Here is a 27,879-nt window from a genome sequence, read left to right on the forward strand (position 1 = left end):
TCAAAGCATGGCCTTCAGAATGAGATAGAAAAAAAAACAATAAATCCTCACCAACCTGTTTTACTCCAACATACATCAAGACTTTATATCCTTAGGGAAAAAAATATACTTACAAGAAGACATTCGCAAGTAAATTCATTTCTACATTTAAAAGTGTGCTTATTGCAATATTGATAACATTGGCAGTCTCCGTGTTTTAAATGGCTGCCAATGGAATGGGCTAGTTTCTGGGGAAAATGGATATCAGGTTACACATTTAAGTTGAATATTCACTTCATTACTGTAGATTCCTGAAGAAAAACATATCAGACAAACCATAGCATGTTCCGCAGGCTCATAGCAGTATTCCAATGTAAATAAAAAGCTTTAAGGATTTAGTGCGTTCTCTTCTAAAACATGTCATTGTTTTTGGTGGAATACATTTAAAAATGAATGTATATGGCCAAGTCTGGGACCAAATACAATAGATAACACGCAACAGCACTTATAATGTTCTCATCTGGTGACTTCACAACAGACAGATATACGGAGGCTCAGAAGTACCTCCAAAGTATTGCAACAAGGTCAGTATCCTGCTCCGGCCGCTCTGAAGATGTCCGTCTGGAGAGGCTATGCCAGCAGCTTGCTCTTGTTCGGTGCCTTTAAGTCATTCTGCACGCAGACTATGGGCCCCAGACACACACAAAATATCAAAGAAAAAGAACAAAACACTGAAGAGCACGTCGCACGAGAGTTTGAAGAAAGGATCAATGGCAAATGTGCTGGTACTGACAGAGAGTTTGCTGCAGCCAAGCCAGGGTTTAAATGCACCAGGTTCTCATGTCTGGTCCTAGGCTAGCTAGCAAATGTACTGCATATTCAATGTTTGCTGGTATACAGTGTTTCCTCCTCCGTATCGGTTTCATCCTGGAATTCGTTACTTAAAAGGGATTTCTTAGATCCTGTGGACATCAACCGGATCTCATCTTCGTAGTCATCGTTGTGCTGCCTCAGCCTATGGAAGCCATCTTTGTGCCTGTTTGACTTGATGGAGCATACGCACCAGATGATGCAGGCTGTAAGTAACAGCGCGGACATGGTGGCACCTACAGGTAACGGACAAGGTGAGATTCAGCTCAAAGGTTTTTTTTTTTTTTCTTAAAGTGTATTAATCCAATGACATTTTGTGTAGAAAGATTGTGGTGTACCAGCATTAACAGGATTACACATACCGACTGGTTAAAAAAAAAAAACAGAAGTTCTGTGTGTGTATATATATAAACTTGCATAACTTTAAATAGGTATAGAAAATTACAGAGCTGGACTATACTGCATTTTATTACACCAAAAGGTTTAGAAAAAATATATGAAAACAATTAGAAAATTCTGCTACAGATACTATTTGGAATTCTCACCTATAATCTGAAATAAATTTGAATGAAAAGATAAGCTAGTGAGAATACTGCTGTATTCAACTCATTTCAGTTGCCTCTGCTTGGACCAATAATGACAAATATGATATTTTTATTTTTTAAAAAAAGCCTGGCGATTAACTTGAATCGGCACACTCTTTCATATAAAAATCACCCATTTAAACTAAAAGAAATCCTTGGATGAGATAGTTTCAAGGGTGAACCAAAATTAAATAAAGGGAATTCAATGATAAAAAGGTAAAAAACAAACAAACAAAAAACTATCACTATTATATTTATGTGTAAAGCGTTTCAACCCAAATTACTAAACTAATTCAAGTAACTCATTCAAAATTTTATAGCCATACCTGCCACAGTTACAACAAGCTCCCTGGGCAGCCCAAAAATGCGGTTATCCATGTTGAATATTATTTCTATAGGACTGGCTGCATCGTGTCTAACAAGAACCTGAAACAGAAAAAGGCGTTACAAAAAGTACATTTCTACAGGACAAAAAAGCAGATAATTAATGATTAAGAAAATACTAATAGAATGCAATTTATGACGACAGCAAGAGCTGCATCTTTTATCAGTATAACTTCCTTGTAAAACACATACGTTACACACTGCAGGTATATACATTACCCACGATGCAGTAGGACCACTCCAGACCTATTAGATGGACATTTGAGTCTGTTATGTATGGTCTCCAATGTATTTTACTGCATACTGAGAGAAGGAAGCATACTTAAGTATACTTGGAACATATACTCAGTAACCCTTGCTGCAGTTCAAATTAATTTGGCAATGGCAACTGCATGAACATCAGGTTCAACTAGAATACATGCAACTAGCAATGTACTGGAGCTTGTGCAGAATGAACTCCAACATTTATGGAAAAGAAAACATATTAGCCCAAGAAAAAAGGAGTCTTTAGTTGAAGTGGATAACTTTTACCGGGCCAACATAGGAAAGAATGTAGAAGTTACGAAAAAAATATCAGTTTCTACTAAAAAAAAAAAATACTGTAAGTTTAATGTAGTTGTTCATATTCCAAAACAAGTAGAGGAATGAACTGTTACGGATGAAAACACCAGAAACCGAAGTACAAAAGCAGCTGGGATGTTTTAGTTCTTACGGTTTAAGTACACCTTGGTTTAATATATTTAGTGACATATATAGCCATTTTAAAGGCTATTCGTTGTACTAATATTTATTGTCAATGAAGCACCACTGTACTGTCATTTATCATTATGCTCCCCAAGCCAATTTTAGAGCTACGGCATTTACACAATGCTATCAGACTGTAATAAAAAGAGGGTTTTGTCCCATACCTGAGTGTGCTGCTGTTGATACCCCTCTGCAATGGCGTTAATGTTATGGAATCCCGGTGCAAGCAGAACGTGAAAGTATCCTCCCTCTTTGGTGTAGACCTTAACATCTTCATTCAATATGATGGTTGCTTTGGGTACTGGTTTTCCACTTTCATCCTTTACTATCCCTCGTACGCCTTTATGTACCTGGAAAGCCCAAAAAACTTTTGTGAGGGAACCTTCTTATCTTTATACACTTACACCTAAAGGCATGAGAAAAGCAAATGGATCCATCTACCTAAAGTATGACTTTAACCCCTTAAGGACAATGGGCGGTCCCCAAACCCATTGAAAACAATGCATTTTGAGCCCGTACATGTACGGGCTTTGTCATTAAGGGGTTAAACACAGATAAGTAGCTCTTGCCTGCCGACACTGCTGTGGAAAGTTCACAGAACTTCAGTCCCTACTGTCGCTGTCAGGAGGTACTGCCGCTGTATTCAGTTCCTATCATTTATTGATGCAAACCTTTATAATACTCGTTTCTCTATTACACGGTCAATTTCCATTTACGTTAGTGGTTGCTCCAATTACATGCCTTGTTTTTCCTTTACCGCATTAGGTTACAAGGCATTTCTTCTAAAATATCATGCTTTGTTACAATTATGCTACAGATATTTAATATCTAGGTTTTTTTTGTAAAATTAACTATTTAGTAAAGGTAGGATAAGCTTTTATTTATCAATTCATTCAACAGTGCTCCCATACCGATGAGCATTAGAGGCACTCAGGCTTCATGTCAATCCTGGACACTTTTTGCCCATAACAAGGCCAAGCCGATGTCAACACACTCAATTTGATGTATCCATATGCCCGGACTGGTCTTCCCCAATATGTCAATACGAACCATTAGCATTATAAAAATGTTTCAGTCCAATGCCCTTTGACCTCAGACCTTTAATCTTTGCCACAGAGACTGACATTCCCCATCTTTGCCAACATGTTCACTGGCTTTCATTCTCCTTCATTTTGTGGGGTCTTTTCTATGAGTTGCCATAATCACTAGTTATCACAACATAATCTTGCAGTATTTAAGCTATTCATGTAATAATGAGTAGTGACAGTTTTCTTAAAATTCATGAAGATTTACATTTTATGTATTTTATGGCTATCACAAACCTAAGCACCAGAAGAGCAATTAAATGCTCCTATATGCAATCAGCACACACGGTTTTAGAGCCCCCCTTTAGTTTAATCTTTATAAAATCAGAGCAGCTGTGGACAACCCTCTGCTAAGAAAAAAATTTATATTCTTTGAAGAAATCAAAGGGGAAGTATTTTATTGTCACACAGAGAACCTTTTTAATGATATATGCTCATATTTTACTAAGACCTTACTTATACTAATAATTCCATCAGGAAGAAACTTCAAACCACCGATGAAAATCAATGCATCTATCTAAAATTAGAATTACCATGCATTCTACTTGAAAGCTAGAGACTGGTGATAGAAAGTGAACACCGACAAGAGGTTGACGATCACGGAGATATGGAACAAGATCTTCTTACACACAAGCCCTCGCAGCCTGGAGCATCAGTTACTAGAGATAATAATCTGAAAAGCCTCTACATTTCATACCTCTACAAGCATGCTGAAAAGAGCTTTTTTATTCTCGTTCCAGAGGAGAGGCAGCTGGGCAGCACTGGGGAAAAGGCAGCAGCTGGTGTAAACTGTGATTTCTGGACAATGGCCGTGGGTGACGCTGAAATCCTGCAAACACATAGTGCACAGTAAATAACAGATAAAAACGTCAAAAGAAAAATCAAAGCATACTGTCCACAGTGCAGAATGATACTAAAAGAGTCAAACGTGCATTATTACCTTCATGCTGCCCTGGTGTCCCCTCCATTCAGCACCACAGATCACTCCACCAGGAATATTCTCATCTATATAACAAGAAAGAGCTTTAGTAAATAAGGAGGAACCTATAACCGCCGCCCTAGCTTAAGCATGTGCTTAGATATGTAACCAACCTGTCTTGTTTGGGCATCCGGGGTGACCCACGTGGATGCGAGGATGATTCATTGCATAGACAGTGGCCAGGTGTTTGAGAGTCTCTTTATGGTCCACTTTTCAACAGAAAAAAAACATGTAATTAACATCTGGTACAAAAACAATTACTTGCCAATAGATTATGTGAGCACTCATGATACATACATTCTGGATGTTTTCTGGGTATAATGATCTAGCATGATGCTAGCACATAAACAATTAAAGCTAATTTGTACATTTTATCGACATACACGATCTCTACGTTTCCAAGCCTTTACTTACCTGTGTGTACTGGATTATCGTACGGGTATGTGACCAGCACAGAACCACCATCTAATACAACGGAAAGGGTAAAATCCTGCTTTAAGATTAGGCCTTCGATGATGGCATTAGTTTCTTTTTCCCTCTCTCCAACTGGCCCTGAAGAATTACCTGGGAAAATGGACATCAGAAGAATTCAGTGATAGACTAGGTCAGCCATAAGCCAACTATCTACAATGGCTATTACAACTCCAGGTCACAATGAAACGCTCTAATCTAAATGTTCATCTGTAAAAACTATCATCATCATAATGACCCTGTTAGCATATTTGGGCAGATTAGGGAGCTACGGTGACAAGCTGAAGAGTAAACTACAAAACTATGCCACATGACAGCAATTCTTCAGCCAAATGTTTATCAATTTACACACAAAAATATGATGTTATCCACGCTGTCTTATTTATTTCACAAACCAAAGAAGGGGTGCAAGCCATGTTTATTCCTGCAAAAACTGTGACAACCTTATGGCTTATTAAGAAAATTCCGAAAGTCTGCAAGTCTTGGGGACTTGGGAACTGATTTGGAGAATCTGTAATAAGTGTTGTTGGTTGAAATAAATATATGATTATATATAACCATCTTTATCGGCAGATAAGCTAGATGACATTACAGATGACAGTAGAAAAGGTTTACATACACATCCAGCTAGCAGTTCCTTACTTATAAAGTCAGTGTCGAGGTCTTTGCCATTTGCATTATTCTGCCCCACGTCCGACGTGCACTCCTTCTCCTTTGCACGCTCGCGTCCATCAGGATTTACCAGAGGCACAATTACAATTCTGGTTCGATCTATAAGCTACATTAAACAAAGGAAATGTAAAAATAATATATTTATAATATAATAAATGTTTAGAAAAAATGGTATTGCTGTGAGGAGCATTCGTAACTGGCTCTTTAACTGGAATAGCACGTACGTTTCCAGAGAAAACTAGGAAAGCGAGTTTTAAAGAGAGGGTAAATGTTGCGGTGGTAACAAACAATAAGTCTGCACCATTCCTTGTAAAAGCCATACTAAACAAACTTGAGATTGCGGTTTGTATGGCATGTTACACATCGGGATCTCGTGGGGTTCACCCCAAGCGGAGAGGCGAGTCCAGACGTGGAGCTCCTTTTACTTTCTTGTGCCTAGAGGGATAACAGCCGGACCCGACTGACGCGTCCCATGAAGACCGAAACATATTTGCCTCACATTCCCTTGTGGCAGGATCAGACTAACGTTGATGGGAATTGTTCTTCTGTAATGGCTAAAGCTTGAACTGCTCCCAAGTGGGGATGCTCTGTAGGCCATGAAGCGGCTGCCCATTCTTGGTGAGCATCTCAAACTTGGTTTGTATTCTACGTATCATGTAAAGAATATGCATGGACACGCTAACTTTATGCATTTAAGTATTACCCTCCAGGACAATGATGAGGATCTCACAGTAAACATTTAATACATATATGCCAGAGGTCAATAAATATTTACAAGCGCCAGACAAACATTCTGACTGTTTTTGGAGCTGTTATAAGTTGACGCTTTTACATTTGCATGTTCTTTAGGAGTTTGGTTTTAGTGAAATTTTAAGAACAACTCACTTTAGTGATTGCGCTGTTCTTTTTGTAGTTTAGACACAGGAACTCTGCAAACGTCAGCAGGAGCTCAGTGCCAACCGGAGCATTGCCATGAACACCGGCGACAAACCTGATCTTCGGCTCCTCGGGCTCAGAGCGGTTCGGCTTATTGGAGATTTCCAGGGACCAGATTTGACGAAATTCAACACTTGAGCCCAAACTTAAGAAGCAAAAATTAAACCAAGAGTTAAAATGCATTTCAGGGTGAGTGCATAGTGCATACGATTAAATATGCTAGAAGCAAAACACGTGCTTCACAAAGACAAAGGGGCATTTCTAGCAAATTCCGCAAATGCTGGAGATGATCATTAAGAATCACAACAGCGATTTCCCCTGGAAGCGGACTTCACATCAGGTTATAATTACATGAATATCATGTATAATTGAATATTATATTCCATTCTCGTAGTTCCGGGATGCGGGAGTAGCATGACTGTATGCATGTTACCCTGATTTTCATAGATTAATTGTTATAAAGCTGCCGATTTAATGGAATTGGTAGCTTGGTGGGTGTCAGATCTTTAAAACATAATATAACATTCAGTGTAAGGAACAGGAGATATGACACTAGCACCACCTTGCATTCTGTTACTCAAAATCCATGCCAATGGTCAGAATGCAATATTTGTTCTATGTCAACTAGCGGCTGGCCAAAGCACTTAATAGAGGAATTAAACTCTTTTTAGAAGTATCAAAATTTGAACGAAATCCAACAAAGATCTCCTACTGAGGGAAATAATGCAATTAAAACTCAGAACATAGTTGAATATTTAGGTATTAAAATGAGTAAAAACTTATCAGACATAACTTCTTTAAATGTTGGCGCCTTATTAGAAGAAATGAAAGGCTTAACCTCTAATTGGAATAAAATAGAGCTATCATGGTTAGGACGTATAAACATACTCAAAGCGTATTCAATACCAAAAATATTATACCCGTTTAGAACTATACCATATGCAGTTCCCAAGAACGTACTGAAAGATTTCGACAAACTATTTTCAACATTTGTATGGATCTTGTATCTAGATGACTAGTAACAATGTAAGCAGCTATTAACAAATTCACTTTACTTGCAACATTTTTCTAAAAGAGAAAGCCATGAACTGCAGGACACAGAAGTTAACACGTACTACTCTTCTATGTTGGAAGTGGGTCTACACATTACCTGGCCAGATTTGTGATGAGCGGGTAGTTAAGGTTTAGTCCACGAAGTGACTGGGAGAGGTCCATGTAATTCCGGTAACGGTACAGATCAATATCAGCAGAGGAGGAAAGCAGGAAGCGGTTCATTCCATTTTCATCTGAAAGTTCTTTGATTAGTTTTTCAAACTCCTTTGTATCAGGATCGGGCGTCTCTGACTCTATTACTGCTACCTTTCCTCTTTCTTCTTTGTGGAAATCAGCTCCAGAACGAGCAAGGGTGAAGTTTAATACAACGGCATCTACTTCTGTGACATTCACAGTTTTGGTAACAGGCATGTACCTGAAGCAAAAAAGGCATTTGAATTCAAAATTAGCTGTGCTACAAGAGTGAGCGTACAAGTCAGTGTATAAAACATTCCCTGCTGCCGCATGTCTCGTGTAACTTAAATTCTCAAGTAACAGTAATACTCTGCATGGATGTACCTTTAAACTTCCGTTAAACGCTAAATTTAATAATAACAAAATTGCAAGTTTGTGAGACCTCCACATGACGAGCTCACAGAAGCCATCAGCAGACCTTCAATGAGTCCGGCTGGGGTGTGAGGGTGTAAATGACTTGAGCAGCCTTCTCATCTAATAAGCGTGTGATGACTATGACTATGGGCTCAGCGTGTGATACCTACCCTCTTGCAGAAGCTGTAACTCTATACTGCCCTGGAACCAAGAGTCGCCAGTAATCCCCAGCCTTGTCTGACGTGACAGTATGATCGATGTCTGCTACGCTAATAGTAGCATTTAAGATGCTGCTTCCATCAGTTGCATCAAGTACAAATCCTTTGATGCCCTTGTGCACCTGAAGATAAAAACAAGTTTTAGCCTCGTGTGAACTCCCCTGCAATGAGGATAAGGAAACAAAGCCCGCTAGCCTTATCTCACCTGCTTAATGAATGAAATCAGCGATTGCTGGTTGCTTTCCCAGTAAGCTGGAAGCTCTGATGCCACGGGGTATTTCACACACCCCAGCTCAATGGTCACTTCAAAGCAGTTTGTGTTAAGGTAATTCCAGTCTTGCATTCCACCTGGGTAGGGCAAAGGTACAAAATTAACTTTATCCTATTAATCTATACATTGAGGAAAATGCAAATGTTAGACAATCTGTGGTGCCATCTACTGGCCACATTTTAAAGTGCATGGTAAACAAAAACTATACTATGTCTCTTGCAGAAGAAAAAACATACATAAAAAATGTTGCAGCTTAGACCTTGGAAGAAAAGTACCCATAATAATTTTCTTTATTCTAAGTATCTATACTCGAGAACTAGCAGGCATTTGTCCAAGGTGAACTGGCAGAACTTTGCTTCAAGATATACCCCCTGCTCGGTGCGTCTGGTAGCCAGAAATTATGACTCTAGATTAGATGTGATGAATAATTTGTCAGCCAGGGCAGGATAAACCCCATATGCCAGGTAGCATTCAGAAAAAAAGGCTTCCTTCGTAAACCAATTGGGAGCTGTACAAACCTCAATCTACAAAAGCTCTTTATGGTTTAAGAACAGAAAATAGTTTTCTTTGTGCTCTTTGCATTTACAGTTCATCTAAATTAAAGGTGTAAGAAAACTAAATAAGACTTCAAACAAATTACTGATTACTTCATCCCATCTCAGGCCAATATCCAAGTATTACAGGAAGTGAAACTCTGCAAACAGAAGCGTAACCCTTACCTGGAACATTATACCAGTTTGCGCCATTTGTGATACCCTGTGGGAAATTGTCTTGTGGGTAGATTTCCTTGCATGGACTGCCTTTAAACATCTTTTTGTTTTCCTGAAAGCAAGGGGAAAAGCAACGTTCATTTTGTTATTATTAACCCACAAACAGCTTGATGGCATGGAGTTTTCTTGTGACGGGGGGTCTTCACTGTTTGATCTACCCCTTTACATCTCTGTAATAGTTTAAGCTGAAAATAAACATAACATGTCATGATATCCCGCTGCACAGAAGAATGAGACGGCCTCTACAGCAGAAGTTTGCCAGAGTAAGTAAACAATATTTAGCTAGGATCTAGGAGCCAGCTTTTTTTTCTTCCCCCAATCATGGTTTTATTTTCATATATTACCCAACCTGACACGCGGGTTTGTCAGGCTTAGCCATAAACTAACACACATCTTATGCTCACAAACACTAACACACTACAGTCACACACACGAGCTACCATTACACGCTCATGTACACACCATACGCCAACACACACACTCCGACACAATATGCTGACATACACACTCATGCTAATGCCATACTGTGACAAACACCATACAGGCGCTAGCACCACACTCTCATACACATACACACTGGCTAACACTATACATATTTAATAATATGGACACAAGCACACTGAATCTGGCACTTCACACGCACACACTAACTATAGAACTATACATATAGCACACACAGACTGATACTACAGTATACACACATATACATTAGAGTGACACTATAGTGCACACACTCACATACACTATTACCCCTCTCACCTGCCACGCCGCTGCCTGTCCAGCATGGGGCATCCAGTGGGGTCACGTAGCGTGCATTATGTGACCCCGCCGGGCACCTCACAGCAATCACTATACTGAATTCATGATGGCAGCCCTGCAAAACCCTGGGTGCCAGGAAGTGATTTCTAGTCATGGCGTTCTGGCGCCGACGTTTGTCGAGCCCTGGTGTGTACCCATTTATTTTCTATACTCAAGGCAAGGAGCAGCTAATGTAAGTTGTTTCTGCTAATGTGCCAGGGAACCTGGTTTGTATGATAACACTGCACAGCTGCCACTTCACATTAGGAAGCCTCTACTCCTATACAGGTCTTCAGAAGGAACTTCACATGTAATTCATTGTCACTACAGAATTAAACGAAAGGCTATCTAACCACACAAAATAGTTTCTAAACTCATCCATGTTATACGAAAGTTGGACAAGGAATGAATTCAAAGTTCAGTTCCATACACTGCCACAACATGGAGACTGCGCTAGACAATTTCTTTGTTGTTAGCAGTTGTCAATCAGGGCTTCTTGAAACAATTAAAAAAGGTAGAACAGTCATTGCCCTACTTAATATTATATATATATATATATATATATATATATATATATATATATATATATATATATATATATATATATATATATTACACATACATGTATATACACAGACACATACACTAGCAGCACTAATAAATACCAACATCTACCCCATTTAGTTTTGAAAGCAGCTGTCAAATACTTGTCAGATAAGTTGTGGCAGTGGAATATTTTATTTCCCTGAAGTACGCATTTAATCTGTATCTGCCAGCTGCTTTATAATTCACTATATCTCATGCTGCTATATATGAAGTGTTTCTTCATTAATTAGCCATTCTTTTTACACTGTAAAATGCTGAGCACAATGTACATCCAAGTAACCTTAAAAGAAAATTGGTCATAAAATAGGCAATTTTCACAATTACAGTAAATGCTGGATTTAAACAATTATATTAAAACCATAACAATATTAGGACTATCTCCAATGTATGCGTAATGAACACGTGTACACAACCCCTTTCCGCTTTGTGCATGGCTGCGCTAATCCTTACCTTAGAATAAGCCAAAGCCAGTTGCTGAAACACAGTATCATCTGGGGATTTACTGTACATGGACGCACCTTTCTCATCATCATCGTACGGGTAATTAACTACAAGGGAGCCTGACATCAAAAAAGAAACACACACTGATAAACCATACAGAATAGGGAAAAAAGAAAAAGTTCTTGGAATCTTTGCGCTCTTACTAATAAAGTAAAGTTTAGCTTTTTTGTGTCTGGAGATGCAGCAAAATTATGTTACTAGATTTTATTTTAAGAATAAGTAAATGGATGTGTTTGTGGCCATACAGGTACACAGTGCCATGTTAAAACATGATGAAGCCCAAACTCGTATGTGGGCACATCCCAGCCCATCTGCACCTTACAGCACAGAACCCACCCAACGCCTCCATTGGTTGTCTGCTTGTGACCTGCGGCTTGAGATATGATGTCATAGCCCAGCGCTCACAAACAGGAGACTGAGCTCTTAGTGGGGAAGTCTGTGCTAGAAGCTCCATAGACCTCTGCCTCCTACCCAAGTTAAAAACCCGGGCCCTGTATTTTTGTTTTCTTCCAGATATAGGCTATTGGAAATATATGTCAAAATAGCTAGGTCATGTTTTCATGAAACATTAACAAGTGTTAATAGAAAGTTGAAGGGTGGAGTAATATCTTTTCAATTATTACATCATTGTTGACATGAATTTATTAAAGAATCACGTGAGGACAGTCACGTCTTCACCCATAATTTTTTTAATAAATTGCATCATTTCTGTTTTTGGCCTCTATGAATAGAGTGAAGAAATTGGGTGAAGAAATTACATTACATAAGAAAAATAATAAAATTCCATACCTCCATGCAGATTCGCAGATAGGACAAATGGATAGGTTTTTAACCAGTTCATAACCGCTAAAGTCTCAAGTTGTGGAGGATCTGTGATCTGGAAAAACTGGTCGGGGAAGTTACGATTCAGGTCGTAATTGTTACTATTGTTCCTGCCAATTACACCATCACGGTCCCCTGAACAAAATGCAATTAACAAGGTTTAGTTTGTGTCCCTACTGTAACTGGAGAACAGTAATTTAAAGATAATTGTCAAAAAAATTTCTCCTGGGAACAAAAAAAAAAACAAAACATTATAGAAGCTGAAGTTGTTCTAGTTCTCTGGAGTACATTCAGAAATCAACTATTAAATAATCTACCCAACCGACCAAATACAAACACAGCAGAATAAGACTTAATAAAATACTATACCATGCATCAAAATATTCTAATACTCAAGTGGCAGCTATCCATTTATATACGTAAACGCACATCAAACTATCTTCAATGAGTTCACCTACAGCTCCCAGAGCACCGTTAAGCTCTTCTACAAACAATTATTAAACCAGTGCTTCCCAAAGTGGACAATACCACCCCCCCCCGGAGGCGCTGTAACGATGAGGGGCAGTAGAAGCATTGGGTGCACTGCATAAAAAAGGGGGAGATGGAAGCATAAAGAAAGAAGACATTTCTGAAAAACAAAAACATCTGTACATGTTAAACCTGTTGTATAACAGAGTTAAAGTTGTAGTAATTACATTACTTTCTAAACACACGCACAAAATGCAAGTTATAACTATAACCCAGTGCTTCCCAAAGTGGGCGATAATGCCCCCTGGGGGGCACTGGAACGATCCAGGTAGATTTCCCAGTGGGAGGGCAGTAAGCCAAATAGGTTTGGGAACCTCTGTATTAAACAATATTTGGTAAACATTTATCTACTCAATTAAACAAGAGATATCATAGCGCCAAAGGAACATACATACTATGATTGTAATGATGATGTAGGATAAATATTAAAATATGTATAAAACTAAAAAAGTTATATTGAAGAGATGGATCAGATTGCCTGGGCAACGTCAATAAAACGTAATTCTCTTACCTTCTTGTGACTTTTCATAACCATCAGGATTCATAGACGGCATGATATGGATCCTAGTGGTGTCAACCAGCTGCGTGACCTCAGCATCAGTTCCATAGTTCTTACAGAGATACTCAATGAGGTTCAGAAGTAACTCACGACCGACCACTTCATTGCCATGCATGTTTCCAATGTACTTAAACTCCGGCTCACCTATATCAAAGAAAAATGAGAGTCAGTAGAGAGTCAGTAGTCAGTAGCAATGTTTTTCTTACCTGCCGTTACAGGCATTCTTTATATTAATACTGCTAAGCATGGCTGGAGAATAACCCCAGGCAATTAATAAGTGTACAAACCTTTAATAGCATATGAAATAATTCAAGCAGTCACTAAGAAAGCATATTAAAATGAAGTATGTGTATCAATCCTGATTAGGTATCATCTTGAGAGGAATCAATTTACCCCTTAGTTCAGTATAGATTCTGATTCTGACAAATAACAGTGTAACATGTCACACAGGCTGAAAACATGTAACTCTATAAAAGATTTGTCCTTGATAAATTAGCCTCCAGATTGCAAAGGTAGCCGTTACCTGGCTCATGGAGACCTGGATTGTCAGATATCTCCATCACATAAAGCTCCCTGGATTCCACAGACTTGCCCACGGAGTACAGACGCGTGATGTTTGGGTATTCGTTGTTGTATCTGCGAAGGAAGATCTCCATGTCGGGGTAGTGATGATGCCGGAAATCTCGTGGCTGGATGGTCTTTGGTCGAGGAGGGCGATTTTCTGTTTCCATGGACGACTCAGTGACAGATACTGGGCTATCCGTCGTCTCCTGCCCATCAGAGGGTGTGATTGATACAGTAGGATGTAATGAAAAATCAAGTACTGTTGCTGGTCCTTCTTTTACTTCAACATCACTTATAGTCTGCGGTAGGTACCTGGGAAAAGATACGAGTACAGAACAAATGCAAATATTTCTGAAGTAACAGCTACACATGCAGATTACGTATACCAGGGCTCGACAAATCCCAGGCGCCAGGTCGCCATGGCGACAGAGAATTTTGTCCTGGCACCTAGGTTTTGTCAGACTCTTACATCCAGAAAAAATTGTGGATGTAAGAGGCTGAGTCACCACACGAGGGCGTTGCTGCTGCTGTCTGCCCAGGAGTCAGACAGCAGACAGCAGACAGCACAGCCACTCAGAGCCCGCCCCTGAGCCTGAGATCCCTCCCATGGAGTGAGCCTGTAGGCTGAAAACGCAGTTGCTGCAAAACCAGCAATCGGGTTTTCAGCTGCCCCAGGCAGCTTCAGGGAAGGGGGTTGTGTGTTGATTGGGTCCCCACACAAGTGTGGGGACCTGACCCAACACCCCCCCGCTGCCTGATCGCTCCATGAGAGCAACAGTGCAGCGTTAACCCCTTCAATGCCGCGATCGCGGCATTTAGGGGTTAATTCCCGTTTTGTACGGGGCTCTGCTGCTGGTGGTCTGCTTCAGGGACAGGGGAGAGGCTTCTTCGGTCTCCACATGAGTGTGGAGACGAGCCCCAACACCCCCCTGCTGCCTGAGAGCGACAGTGCAGTGTTAACCCCTTCAATGCCGCAATAGTGGCTTGTGGGGACTAAATATCAGTCAATGCTGTGCTCCAATCGAACATCAGCATCGAAAGAGTTAAAAAAAAATAATAATAATAAAAAAAAAAACAGCACTTGACCTGGAAGTCCAGTGTGCTTCCAGGTCAAACGCTGTGAGTTTAGTAAGTGGGCTGATGATGATCAGATCACTCCTGATCCATTAAAAAATCCTGGCTCCTAACTTTTTTACCTGGCGTCTAGATTCCCAACAAATTTGTCAAGCCCTGACGTATACTATGTTCTAATAACCTATACTTTTAGCATCATTCTAAAACCTAAACATCGGACTTCCATTCTTTTTTAATATTTGTTACATTTTGTTCTGCCTCTTATGTTTTATCTAAACTGTCATGAACAGAAGTTAAAGTGGGCAGCGTGGAGGATTCGCCAAGCCAGTTTATTCTGAAGTGAGCACTTTATGTGGTGACATCACACCCACAATACACCACCGAGCAGATTTAAGTTTCTTTCTTGTCAAACACGGTAGGACATGTTTTTTTTTTTCCTCAAAGTAAAAAGCACCAGAACACATGGGGTTTTCCATAGATATACATGAATTATTTCCCTTCCAGCAAGAGGCCAGTAATAGCCCAAACTAGAAGGCAGGGGTGTAGCTCACATTTAGCAGCACCTCCAACGTTTCAATGCCGTACAAATTCTACCTTCACCTCTTCTATATTCAACCACAAAGCCTTTTATGCAATTTTTGGGGGCCTGTGAAAATCAATAGTATTTGTGCTACTGGGCATCTGAGCAATAAATCAAACCTTATCTATTAAACGCTATGGTTTTAAGAGCATATTTACCCTATGGCCGATGCAGTGATTTCATACTTCCCAGGAGCTAGCAGCCTCTGGAAGTTCCCCAGTTTGCCAGATGTGATATTATGATCAATCCCCGTGACAGAGATGGTAGCGTTCTCCAATCCCTTCTGGGTAACGGAGTCTTTCACAAACCCCTTTGCTCCGATGTGCACCTAAACATAACAAAACAGAGAATTAACATATCGCAGAAAGGATAGCACATATATTATGGACAGAAACACAGAAAAAAAAAGACACTACAGAGATCATATGCACTTTAATGCATATTACAGCAGAGAGTCCCCCATTAGATACCAATTCAATGTCCACATAAGAAAATCCTACTTCAAGATGGCAATCGTACCTTTACTATCATCCATTATCTACATTAATAAAGAAAAGCTTGAAGTATCCATGTATAAGTGCAATCCTATACTACCTTCCTAGAGTCCCAGAGGCATAAAAGTCTCTTATCCAACCACACCTGTATATCCACAAAAACATTAAAAACGTTACAATGGTACTTTTTCCACAGTACACAGTAACCTTTTTTATTACTAGAAAACTACACCCGACACCCCTGCAAAGTGAGCGTGTACATTAAGATGCATCTTTTCTGACAAGGATCAGTGGTGGCAAATGACTTTAGGCGTGTACAACCAGTAACTAATCTCTTTATCTAAGGCCTGAGAAAATCTCCAAGTAATGATAGAATCAGCGTAATACATTAGAGTCGTTAATTATGTTAAAGGTCTATGTGTAACACGTCCCTCCTTTCCTTTAATGCACCTTTCCTATGTACATATCAGTGAAAGCACGGCCCTCCAGACATACATTGCAGATCAATCGAAAGGGGAAAGAAAAATGTGGCAGAGCTCGTATATAATCTGACAACCCGCCCTGATCTTCCCTATAGGGGCAGTAACTGGTTAATGGAGAGAAACAGCCATAACAGGGATTTAAGATGTTTGCTCCCGGTGGCACACAAATAACGTGAGTAAATAATACATTTATTGACCATTACTTACGTTTATTTTTTAAAATCATCACCAAAATACCGGCTTCACCTACATTACGGTGGCTGTATGAACGTAAAAAGTACGCAAACTTTCTTTTCTGTGCAGTACAGGTTAAAACTATGTGATGATAAAAAGGTTTAAAACCATTTAAAAGTTTTAAAAGCATTTCGGGAATTGCTTTAAGGATCTGCCCTGGAGTACATAACGTTTACCGCGCCGGTTTTAATTGTGGTGCAATCACAATAGCAGCCGACGTAAAGCTGCAGCCATGCTTTACCGCTTGGCGCTTCTCTCAATAGCCTCCACTGAACATTAATTCCACAAAAGGAACTAAAGCAATAAACAGCCCAAAATACTGCACGCTTATTATTGAGACAGAATCTTTGCGCACCCAGTTATTAGTCTGTAAATTCCCAATTTAATAGGCTGGATTCATTAACCGGAGAAACGCGTCTCGCTCCTCCGTAGGCTGCAGTACACTTTGTATTACGGTGACGTTCTGTATCGCCGTTATTCAATGTGACATAATATATCCATTTTATCCCACAAGGTCACACTGCTGTTCAAAAGTGGATTTCTGTTTAACTGGGATATATTTATCTGCGGTAGAACTGAACTCAGTCCAGTAATGGTTTGGCCAACATTGGTGCAAAATCCTAAAAGATAGTTTCTTATTACCAAAAGCATCCTGTATGCCTGTATCCAGCAGCAGGTAAGATAAAGGTGCTGAATTTAACCCTTCTGTAAGGAAGCCGTATACTCTATCAGCATACATTTCTCGTTAAATACTTTTTAGCGGCACTTGGTACGTCGGCAGACATTATGGGAATGCTCGGTCAGAAGCATACAGAGAGGGATTATCCTGTAACCAATTTTATCAAAAACCATGTGATCCATATAATTTATAGGACAATTTTACCATTTCCATAAATTTCATGAGACTCTCCCGGTTGTTTTCCCACTCCTTGTGAAGTTCGGATGCCATTGGATACTTGCAGCAGGATAACTCGAACGTCACCTCAAAGCAGTTTCCCCAGATATAATTGTAATCTTGCATGCCGCCTGAAAAAAAGTACACGAGACACAGTTAGGATGAATATATGAACATCGTATGTGACGGATATGAAAGGCTTGTGAAAAACTATGAATCACGTTGACTTTTAGCGGTATTTACTTTGCATACAGGTAATACCTAAAGCTTGTTGGGCAAGACCACAATATCACATCAGATCTGTTTGGCCAATGACTTCTATAATTACTTACCATATAATCTACCGGAAGAGGAAATAAATCATTCCCTATAATATACAGATACATATAGTGCTACATTTCCTTATACACTGCACTGTGCTTTTTTCATGTCTTATCAGTCTAACGCATACATTTCTCCATATTCTTACGAATATTCACATAATCGAGTCAATGTTGTGCACTTTGAATGGTTATATTTACAAGGAGACATTCTGAAAAGCATTATATGTGAAATGACAGTGCTGAGGGTGTTCCCTGATCACATCCATTTCAAACTATTCACCACGACACGTCCGGCAGCATTCAAATATCCTCACGCGGTCAAAGGGGAAAACAAATACGTGACTGCGAAATATAACGTAACGTTTTACTTCATTTATCTGCAGGCTGCCGTTGTTGTCGGTTATATGTTGGTAATGCCAAAGAAGCCCTGCTCATCAAATGAAACACTTTCCTCACGGGGAAAGAAAAAGGTGAGAGGCATGGAAGCATATCTGTGATCCTCGTAATAAAAAGCCATATGCATCAGTGCTTACTAAGTGAGTGAATATGCAGTCGTTGGTGAGGGTGTTTGGGGGCCACAGACTGTCAGCCCTTTTAATAATTACAGGAAGGGAATCAATGGCTTCCAAAATTCCCAGGACAGTCACCGTTACTCCGACTTGCCCCGTCTAATGTGATACTTAGGGGGAACTGTGCACAAGCCAACGCAGAGAAGATGGGGGTCTTAATATAACGGCCCATGCAGCGACGTTATAACCTTACCCTTTTAAAGTCGGCAGCCTGACACGTGATGCCACGCTCAGGAGCAGGAACCCAAAAGGAGGTATTCGGTTGACAAAGGAAAAAAATGTAATAAAAACAAAATAGGACAATGGAGCCCAATGTCATTAAAATGGAGCCGGCGTGTGGAAGATTGTGTTTCTTAAAGGTGACGCAATGCGTGACGGGAAAATGTCACCAGCGAGATGAAATCTTAAAATTAAATGATTCATAAAACACTTAAAATACCTGGACATTCTCTCTATCTTCGCCGGGGGGGTTTAAAGGGATATATTTGAACAGGTCCTAATTGATTTTTTTCTCTTTCATGCCACCCATTGCGACGTAACAATGACCCCAATTCAAAGCTTAGGACGGGGCAGTAATGGTCGGCGTGCCTGAACCGCCGGGCAGCCACAAAGCAGCGGATTGTTTTAGCTTAACAAAGCACAAGAAAATCTATCAGAAACAAAAGGGGTTTTGTAACTTGTAGGGTGGTGTCGTGTAGTTTGTGGGTTTTTTTTCTTGCTAATGGCTATATTGATGTGGATTTTTGCACAGTTTTAGTTGCAGTTAGCACTTTGTTCGGGGCGCAGACGTTCACTTTGCAGAATTACTGGTTCCAGTCAAGTTCAAGAATAACTGAAATATACATAGTAGGGTTTTACGGGTAAAAGAGAGCGAGATTAAATAAACCTATTGAAAACGTACAAAGACACCTTCTTAACACTGATTTTAAACCTTTTTTGTATGTACGACTATTGTTTCTACTTCTATCACCCCAAACTATAAAATCCCACAACAGGCTACAACCCGCTCAGATTAGCCTGGGAACCGACCCCTGCCACGTCTGCTGGTACCCCACCTGCTATGATCACATTATCCCTTTTGGTACCCTGTATCTAGTTAAAGAGAAAAAACTGCACCTACAGTGGCCTATACCCTAAAAGCGTAAGTCACTGTTTTCAGGAGAAGCGGAATTCAAATCATTTGTTGCCACAATAACCCTTGCAAAAGCATGGAGGGATTCTGCAGAAACCCAAATTATGCATTGACCTTTGTCTGGGTTCCTCAGCTCTGGGGGGCATATGCTCCATACTCACGGCCACCAAGCGCCAGCGTTCCAGGGGGTCTAATGCCATTTTTAGAGGGGTTCACAATAAGGTACAGACTTCAGGAGATGAAATTCATTAGATAATATGGAGTCTGCCTCAGGACGCCTCTGATCTTTTACACTAAACAATTATATTGATAGACTATTGATAGACTACAAAACCACAACCTACATGTAGTTTAATCAATGTAGCTTTCCTGGAAAGCGTGGTGGGGACATGCGCTCTTAAGAGGGCCATTCAAAAGTTTAACTTCTAAATTTCATTATTAGGCCAAAAAGGTCTGAGCTCACACAACAGTGACCGACATCCCACATCTGGGTGCGTTTATCCTGCGGTATATATAATATACCGTTCCGATGGTAACAGTCCTAGTACCCGATGCTTCAGAAGCAGCATGCTCTAGCATGTCTATATTGAAGGATAAGAGGTATTTTAGAAGGTTACTTTTAAAAAAACAGATCATAAGAACATAAATCATATTTTTACCAACAGGCATGAAGGCATTTACAGGTTGGAACAATTTGTAGTTGTTCAGAAATGGCATTATCATGCAAGGAAATCTTCAGCTCAACACAATACCTCTTGTAACCGCATGTTTTTGACTAAGGGAATGAGTAATAATAATTGAAGTTTGAACGACCCTTGTCTCATAACTTCAATGTGCCAGGAATCTCCTCACTCATCTCTAAATACACTCCTAACCGGTCTCTCCGCTCTTCCAACGATCTCCTTCCTTCCTCTCCTCTGATTTCTAGCTCTCATGCCTGCTTACAAGATTTCTCAAGGGCTGCTGTTTCTGTAAGTCCTGTCTACCCATTGTACATCGCTACAAAATATGATGGCGCTATATAAAAATATATATAATAATTTCTACATGAAACACACAAATTAGATCAATCATAAGAGATCCTTGAATTATCCTATATTATCATCACGGGGACCTGGCAAAAAAAAAAAATCCATGGCCTGTCCCCAAGTTGGCAAATAATGCCCAAACGCTTCTATAGAAAACACTCAAAGTACCAGCAGTGATATTTCTTAGCAGCTATGGCTCTCAGGCCACTAAAGCTTATCAAGTCTGGGCCCATGTACCACAATAGCTCTATCAGTACAAAAAAATAAAACAAAAAAACTTAACTCAATGAAGCGTTACAAAGCATTGTAAAACCAGCATGTGCCGTCTTCGGCAGGTTCCAACAAATCTGCATAGATCTATTTGATTTGGAAGATGGCTGTTGATTGATTTAAGCAAATGTGCCCTTGGAACACGTAATATTGCACTGTTGCAACTGGATCCACTGGGATAGCAATGAAACCGTTCAAAACGCGAGCTCAATACTCCGGTCACAAGACAAATAATTAAGAAAAAAAAAAACATACAAGAGACGTCTTTCATTTCATAAGCAAGGCAAACAGTTCCCAAGCTTGAGTAAATATAGACAAGGAGGACAAAAAGGAATTACACAGAAAACCACCATTTAAACATAACCGCCCATTATGTACACCTACGTTTATACAAGTTTTTCTTTGCACCTTGATTTTTCGTCAAACCATGTTAAATGCGCTACATGACTGTTTGCCAAATAATTAAAGGTCAAGTACACAAGGCAAATTCACAGCCCACGGGACATCATGCCATCAGCCTCCTGACTCGAAAGGCTGTAAGCTTTAAAGGGGAACGGACTATCAGGGTTTTTGCCACATTTGGTACGTTTATTCAAGCTACCTACAACTCAGGCTTTATCTCGGGACAGCAGAGATCTGGGTCTCATTGGAGCAGCATTATATAATCAATGTCACGGCTTGAAGACCTCTGCCTTCCCCTCACCCCGACAAATGTTTATGCCAACGAGCGACAATCAGCAACTTTAATAGGGGAGAGAGAATTTAATGGGGAAACGTTATTTTCCAAATGCACAACTCATGAAAAGTGACTACTTTAAAAAGGCTCTTTATATTACCTACGATTTATAGAGAGCATCACATTCCAGGGCTATACAATTTGGAATTACAGAAACAAAAGGCTGAGTCCCGCTCAAAAGGAAACGTAACATTTGACAGATATTAGGCAGATAAAACCAATTCAGCCCATGTAGTCTGCTCATATTTCCTGATGTAAAGACATCAGTCAGCCCATGGTCTTGTCTTAGACTCCATTGTCTCACGCAGCCTTCTGAACAGTGAAATGCATATTAAACTACTTATTATGCATTTTCTTTTACCTGTCAAAAGAAAAACGTTTAGGAGAAGCTGCAGTGCTACACCACTCGCTTGTCTGAACTTTGCTTCCTTTAAATGAAGCCCCTAAATAATAAATAATATTTATTTATAACAATAATAATAATAATAATAAGAATACATAACTCACGGGAAGCACCTTTGAGCAAAGAAAGCTGAAAGTATCCATCTGTGATGTTACAATGAGAAAACCTCCTTAAAATAAAAGGACACGTTGTGCTACAGGGTAGAATGATTCAGAGTTTAAAGGCGTACTAGTGCCTACTTGCATTACCCCACCTTATTCCCCGCATGGCAGAGCCATATAATTGCAGAGCTTTTCTTATCCTAGATATCATCACTCCCAGGGGTGCCATGCAGACAATGAACCCTTCGCTTGTACGTTTTAATTAAGCAGATCTCAAGTTTCAGATACAAAAAAGAAAGCATTCAATTTATGTTCTTTTTTGATGAATGGCTCATTGTACGCTCGCCACACACCGCAAACAAATATTACTACACACAGGAATTCTTTTCATTTCGAGATTAAATGGGTTCATTTTTCGAATCTCAAGCACCACGTTAAATGTAATGGAACATGTCTGAATTGGTTTTGCCTTCCCTGCAGCGGTGCGTGTATTAAAAGTCATCCTTTAGTGCTCCTGGAACCTTCACTGAGCCAGTACTAGAGCTGCCTAGCGGTGAGTGTGTGACGTATGCAACAGGGACCACTCAGCGGTCACAAAACACGTGCTTATGATGGGTGGACACAATAATAGGTAATCAATTCATTAAAACTACCTGTGGATTGTGTGTTTTGTTTTAGCCGTATCTACCATAGAGGGGGAAGGTGCGGTAGATGCCGGCACAATCCTCCATCATAGTTTCCTTCCACTCCTCACTTACTTTTAAAAAAGGAGCGCCGGGATATGAAGGGGGTGGTGGGAAGCGCTACCTTGAGTCAGGCCCAGGGCAGCTCTGAAGGTAAATACACCACTGCTGACAGGTGATCCCTGAGATCAGGTGCCAAGCATGCTTATAGAAAAGCTCAGCACCTGCTGTCATGCAGGGATCAGGGACTGTTACAGGCCGGCACCACGCTCCCACAATTAAAATAAAAAAATAAATAAATAAAAAACAGCACTCAAAGGGTTAGAGTCGGGTTGTTTGTAACGGATCATCCAGGAATTTCCTTTTAAAACATAACAGAATTTAAGTGCCCCAGCAGAGAAGCAATACTTCACACCACTGTGGTATATTTGGGACACGGTCCCGAGCCCCGCTGCACTCACGGCTAAAACAAGGTAGGTAATTCATGTTAAACTCTTAACTACTGTAGTAAAATGGCTATTCTAGGCAATTCTAGTAAAGTTGATAGATTTTAATAATAGATTTTATTTTTGTCTGCATCACAATAAGTTAACTGAAGTAGCAAGCTCGGATAAGACAATATGTAATACCCTGGCACCAAACTAATAGTTTCTAATACTAGAATTAAGGAAAGCAAACTGTGTATGGGGGGTTACTTTAAATACATAGTATTACGATCAGATGAAAACATGCCATCAGACTTTAGTTGATAAGGTTAGGTATATGACTACCAGATTTTTTTTATGGAGCTCAGATAAGAGTGCACGTAAACGGCTCATATTTTCTACCTGGGATGTTGCTGATTGGCAGTGATAACAGAAATTGCCTTAGTGACCTCATTAGTTAAACTTCTTTCAAGCATAAAAAGGGTCAGACTATTTACTAGAGGCCGGTAACTGCGAACCGGTCATCCTTTTTATAGGATATCCTGCTTTGTACGAGGCCTTCGTTATCTTAACGTCCCACCCAGTTTGCAAAAGTCAACACCAAGCTATAACATATTAGTAATCCGAAATTGAAGCAAGCAGGAAGAATAACAGATGGCGTTACAGAAAGGCCTATTCTTGCCAACAGAAATGATACTCTACAGATGAACAGGCGATGAAGTCGTGTTATGCCAGACTGCGGATTCACTGTATATCTACACTTACCTGACGTTTAAACACAATCCGCAAATTGCGGTTATTACTAAATCTTCCACAATCTGCTCTGAAATCAGGATGGAATAGCAGCCATCTGTGATGAGGCAGACAGCACCACACTTCTGGATAAGCATCTAATGCAGATCTACTGGACTTTATTCTTTTTAAGAAGGAAAGAAAGAAAACCACTAATTTCCACTGACAATCTAGAAGGCCAGATGTGACTCCAAATTATATGTATACAACAACCTGCCCCAAAAACCCATGTTTCAGTTATATGATGAATTTAATTTCAGCCACCACCAAAACTAAGTAAAATATCGACTGCTACTGTATACGACACAGAATCTGATTTTATGATAAGATTGTTACATCAAAAATAACAGATTACCCAAAAAATAGAAATCCTTCCCATTTCATATATTTAGACTATACAAAGCCTTGTCATCCCAAACGCTTGTGCTTTAGCACAACTGTGAATTGTACGAGCGCATGTGCAGGGTCTTCCACAAGCTTCATTATTCACAAAATATTTAAAAAAAAAAAACCGCAAAACCTTAGCTCTCCCATGAAGAATGTCTTCCCATTTCGGTTATTTTATGCTGTACTAGTTAATATCGGGGGGCATTTTTTGATGATGGACACATAATCCAAGAAGCAGGCAAATAAATCTACAGTATATCAATGCATTGCAAGAACGTTTAAACTTTCTAAAATGCCTTAATAATATTCACCATTAGACTTTGGGCTCCTAATCAATTACTGTCAGATGGATTTGGATTGCCGGAATATGAAGCTATATCACGAATTCTGCACAGTGAAACAATTATCCTTCTTGCCCCGTGTACAAGGGATCCAATCATAGAGATATGTACTGAACAATGCACCGAGTTCTGCACCCTATTTGGCACAACTAAATTAGAGAGGCAGATGAACTCATTGGCCACATCAAGAGTAGACAATGACATTGCTATAGCATACCTTGAACATCATACCACTGAGCACCATTTGTGATTCCATCTTGAAAGACTTCTTCTTCCTCGCCTTTGCAGGAAGGATGCCCAGTCTTCATTATCGGATGATTCGCAGAATAGGCCCTGGCTAGGTATTGAAACACCTTGTCATCTGATGATTTACTATAGACCCCAGAAGGCTTGTGTGTGAGGGAATCATCGTAAGGGTAACTTGCCACCACAGAGCCACCATGAAGGTTCCCAGAAAGGACAAACCTGGAGGAGAAACGGGTCATGGTTTTTAATCGTATAGGCTAGATACATCCAACATGAGTAGGAGAGCACTTGAGAACACAAAATTAGAACATTATAATGCATTGGATTTTATACAAAAAAAACTAAATTAACCATAACGCATCCTACTAATATACATTGTATTTAAAAGCATTTTGGATGTTTCTACTGAAAAAAAAAAAAAAAAAAAATCAGGTCCGTCATAAAAGGTGGGAAACTTTCATTTTAAAGAAAACATTTTGAGCTGCAGGTTGGTGACTTAAGGAATCTGCTCACTGGAGGAGACTGGAGGAAAGGTCCACAACAGCACAGAAGTTTGGTTTGCACAAAACAAAAAAAAAATATATATAGATAGATTAAAGTAAGAATAGAAATAATGATTCAGTTTAGCTTTGCTAGTAACTTGCCAAGTACAATATATACGTGAAATTTTATTTCTAAACATGTGCCTTTAGAGTCCGTTTTAAGAGAAAAGTGCCACAAAACAAGTAAACGTAAATAGCTTGTTTGTGTTAACTGATCGCTGTTTCAGTTTTTGAGCTGCACAATACTACAAAGCAAGGAAATAAGTAGCAACACTTTATTTAATGTACCCATTCTTATATTTAGATGGCGGATTGTTTTGCTCTATTTTCCGGCTAACCTTACATATGTATACAAACCTTAAAAAGGCAAACCGGTCTAGCTGCTTGAGGTCGGATATTTGGGGACCATACCAAAGGATGGAATGACAGCAATTTGTATCTTTAATAAAGGGATCTCCTACCTTTGCCTTAACGAGGTAATAAATATAAAACATTTTGAGAGCTCCTTCAAAATGTATTGAAATGAATGTTTTATTTTAATTAATAAGAATGCAGAGCATTTTATGGCTTTACTCCCTGACATCTGGTAAGCTACCTGTTGGAGACAGCTGTCCTAATGTAACAAAGATAAGGTTTGTACTACCTAGAAGATAACAAACATATTGCTGTATTAGCCCCAGTAAAAATGGAGTCTTCAGTTTTTATATGCCTGCCAAAAAATGGCATCAACTTCTACTATCTCTAAGGTAATCCTCTGCTAAAGTACCATTCATTGCAACGAGCGCAGCCGTGTATCTCAGACAGCATCACCTGTATAGACGATCCATAGCCTCCCTCCTGGCTGTAAATGGCCAACTTAAGACATCGAGGCCACCGTCAATAAGAGGAACTTTGCGTTCGTATAAACCAGAATTTCAGCATCGATGTTTCCCAACGTTTACATTTTCATGAGCTATAGCCATTTCTGGCTTTCCGGACCCATTCACTTGTACTAACGCGAACAGAACCAGGCAAGCGGCAGCGTTCGCTTCCTAACAACCCCCACTGATCGAATTCCGAGCTGGCAAACTCCGATCCAAGCAACTTTTACCAAGTGATGACAGCTCTTAAAAAAGTGCAACTCACCGGTTTTCAAGGATCCACTTAATCATAGCGACTGTCTCAGGCACCTCCTTAGCGTCAGGTTGGTGCCCCGGGGAGAACTGATCAGGGAAGCTGCGGTTGAGGTCCTTATCATTGGCATTCTCCCTTCCACCTCTCTCTCCTCTGCAATCGCCCTCCTTGGCTGTCTCGAAGCCGTCGGGGTTAAGGCTGGGCATAATGTAGATGTCTGTGGTATTAAGGAGGAGGGAGATGCGTTTGTCGCGGCCGTACCCCTCTACAAGGTGCTGGATTAAGTAGATCAGCACCTGTCGGGACACCGTCTCATCCCCGTGCATATTACCGACATACTTGAACTGGGGCCGGTCCGCGGGAACTGCGTCCGGCTCGGCTGTCAGCCTCATGACCCACAATTCCCGGCCTTTTACTGAATGCCCCAGACTAGAGAGCCGTGCGATGTCTGTGTGGTCCTCGGCAAGCGCATGAAGCAACTCCGTCAATTCCTGGTAGTTATAATAGTGGTTATAGGTCTCATGCGTCTCCTCCATGGCCTTTTTGATGTGGGCCGGGAGTACCGAGGGAAATAAGTTAGTGACAAACAGAATAACGGGGAGAAAAGACACAACGCGGCAGAAGCTCGCCATGTTACCCCTGCCTGAGGTAACTAACATTGCTTCTGCCACCTCCGTCATTCTAACACCTTCCCACTTCCTGCCTGCGCCTAGCAACCGTCCCACTCGCTTAGAGACGCCGGCTTCCGCCCTTTCATCCACACTTCCGGCAAGAGAAGACTGCTTTCTTCTCCGATTATGTTTCATTTACCCACTTCCGGTGCTATCCCGGCAGTCGTGGAATGATCAACAAAGAAACATTAGTTGCTGCCCCACTTCCGTCATGTGTATGGCAAAGTTGACCTATCCGTAATCGCTTAGCTGTAACTCCTGCAGTGCTCAACCAATAGGAGGAGGAATCATTCACTGAGGCTCTGAGACTGTCATCATCATAAATAGTGATGTCTTTTTGCTACTAGGTTCCGCAAAGATCTGGAGCTTAAAACCT

The 27,879-nt window shown here is 40.2% G+C and overlaps 1 protein-coding gene across 1 annotated transcript; it reads right to left on the reverse strand.

The window, feature by feature from the left end:
* Positions 1-241: 241 nt before the first annotated feature.
* On the reverse strand, positions 242-27,862 carry CPD (carboxypeptidase D). The gene is made up of 21 exons (XM_053457028.1): positions 26,845-27,862; positions 25,149-25,396; positions 17,730-17,872; positions 15,795-15,964; positions 13,942-14,294; positions 13,371-13,562; positions 12,299-12,466; positions 11,459-11,568; positions 9,554-9,656; positions 8,769-8,911; positions 8,516-8,685; positions 7,855-8,172; positions 6,654-6,849; positions 5,739-5,874; positions 5,040-5,189; positions 4,739-4,834; positions 4,587-4,651; positions 4,344-4,475; positions 2,726-2,911; positions 1,760-1,859; positions 242-1,085 (listed from the first exon to the last, which is right to left on the reverse strand). Exons 1-21 carry the CDS (start codon positions 27,636-27,638, stop codon positions 859-861), a joined length of 4,200 nt encoding a protein of 1,399 aa, XP_053313003.1. The 5' UTR covers positions 27,639-27,862; the 3' UTR covers positions 242-858.
* Between the last annotated feature and the right edge of the window lie 17 nt (positions 27,863-27,879).

This window comes from Spea bombifrons, chromosome 2 (assembly GCF_027358695.1).
Source record: "Spea bombifrons isolate aSpeBom1 chromosome 2, aSpeBom1.2.pri, whole genome shotgun sequence".
Classification (NCBI taxonomy): Eukaryota; Metazoa; Chordata; class Amphibia; order Anura; family Pelobatidae; genus Spea; species Spea bombifrons.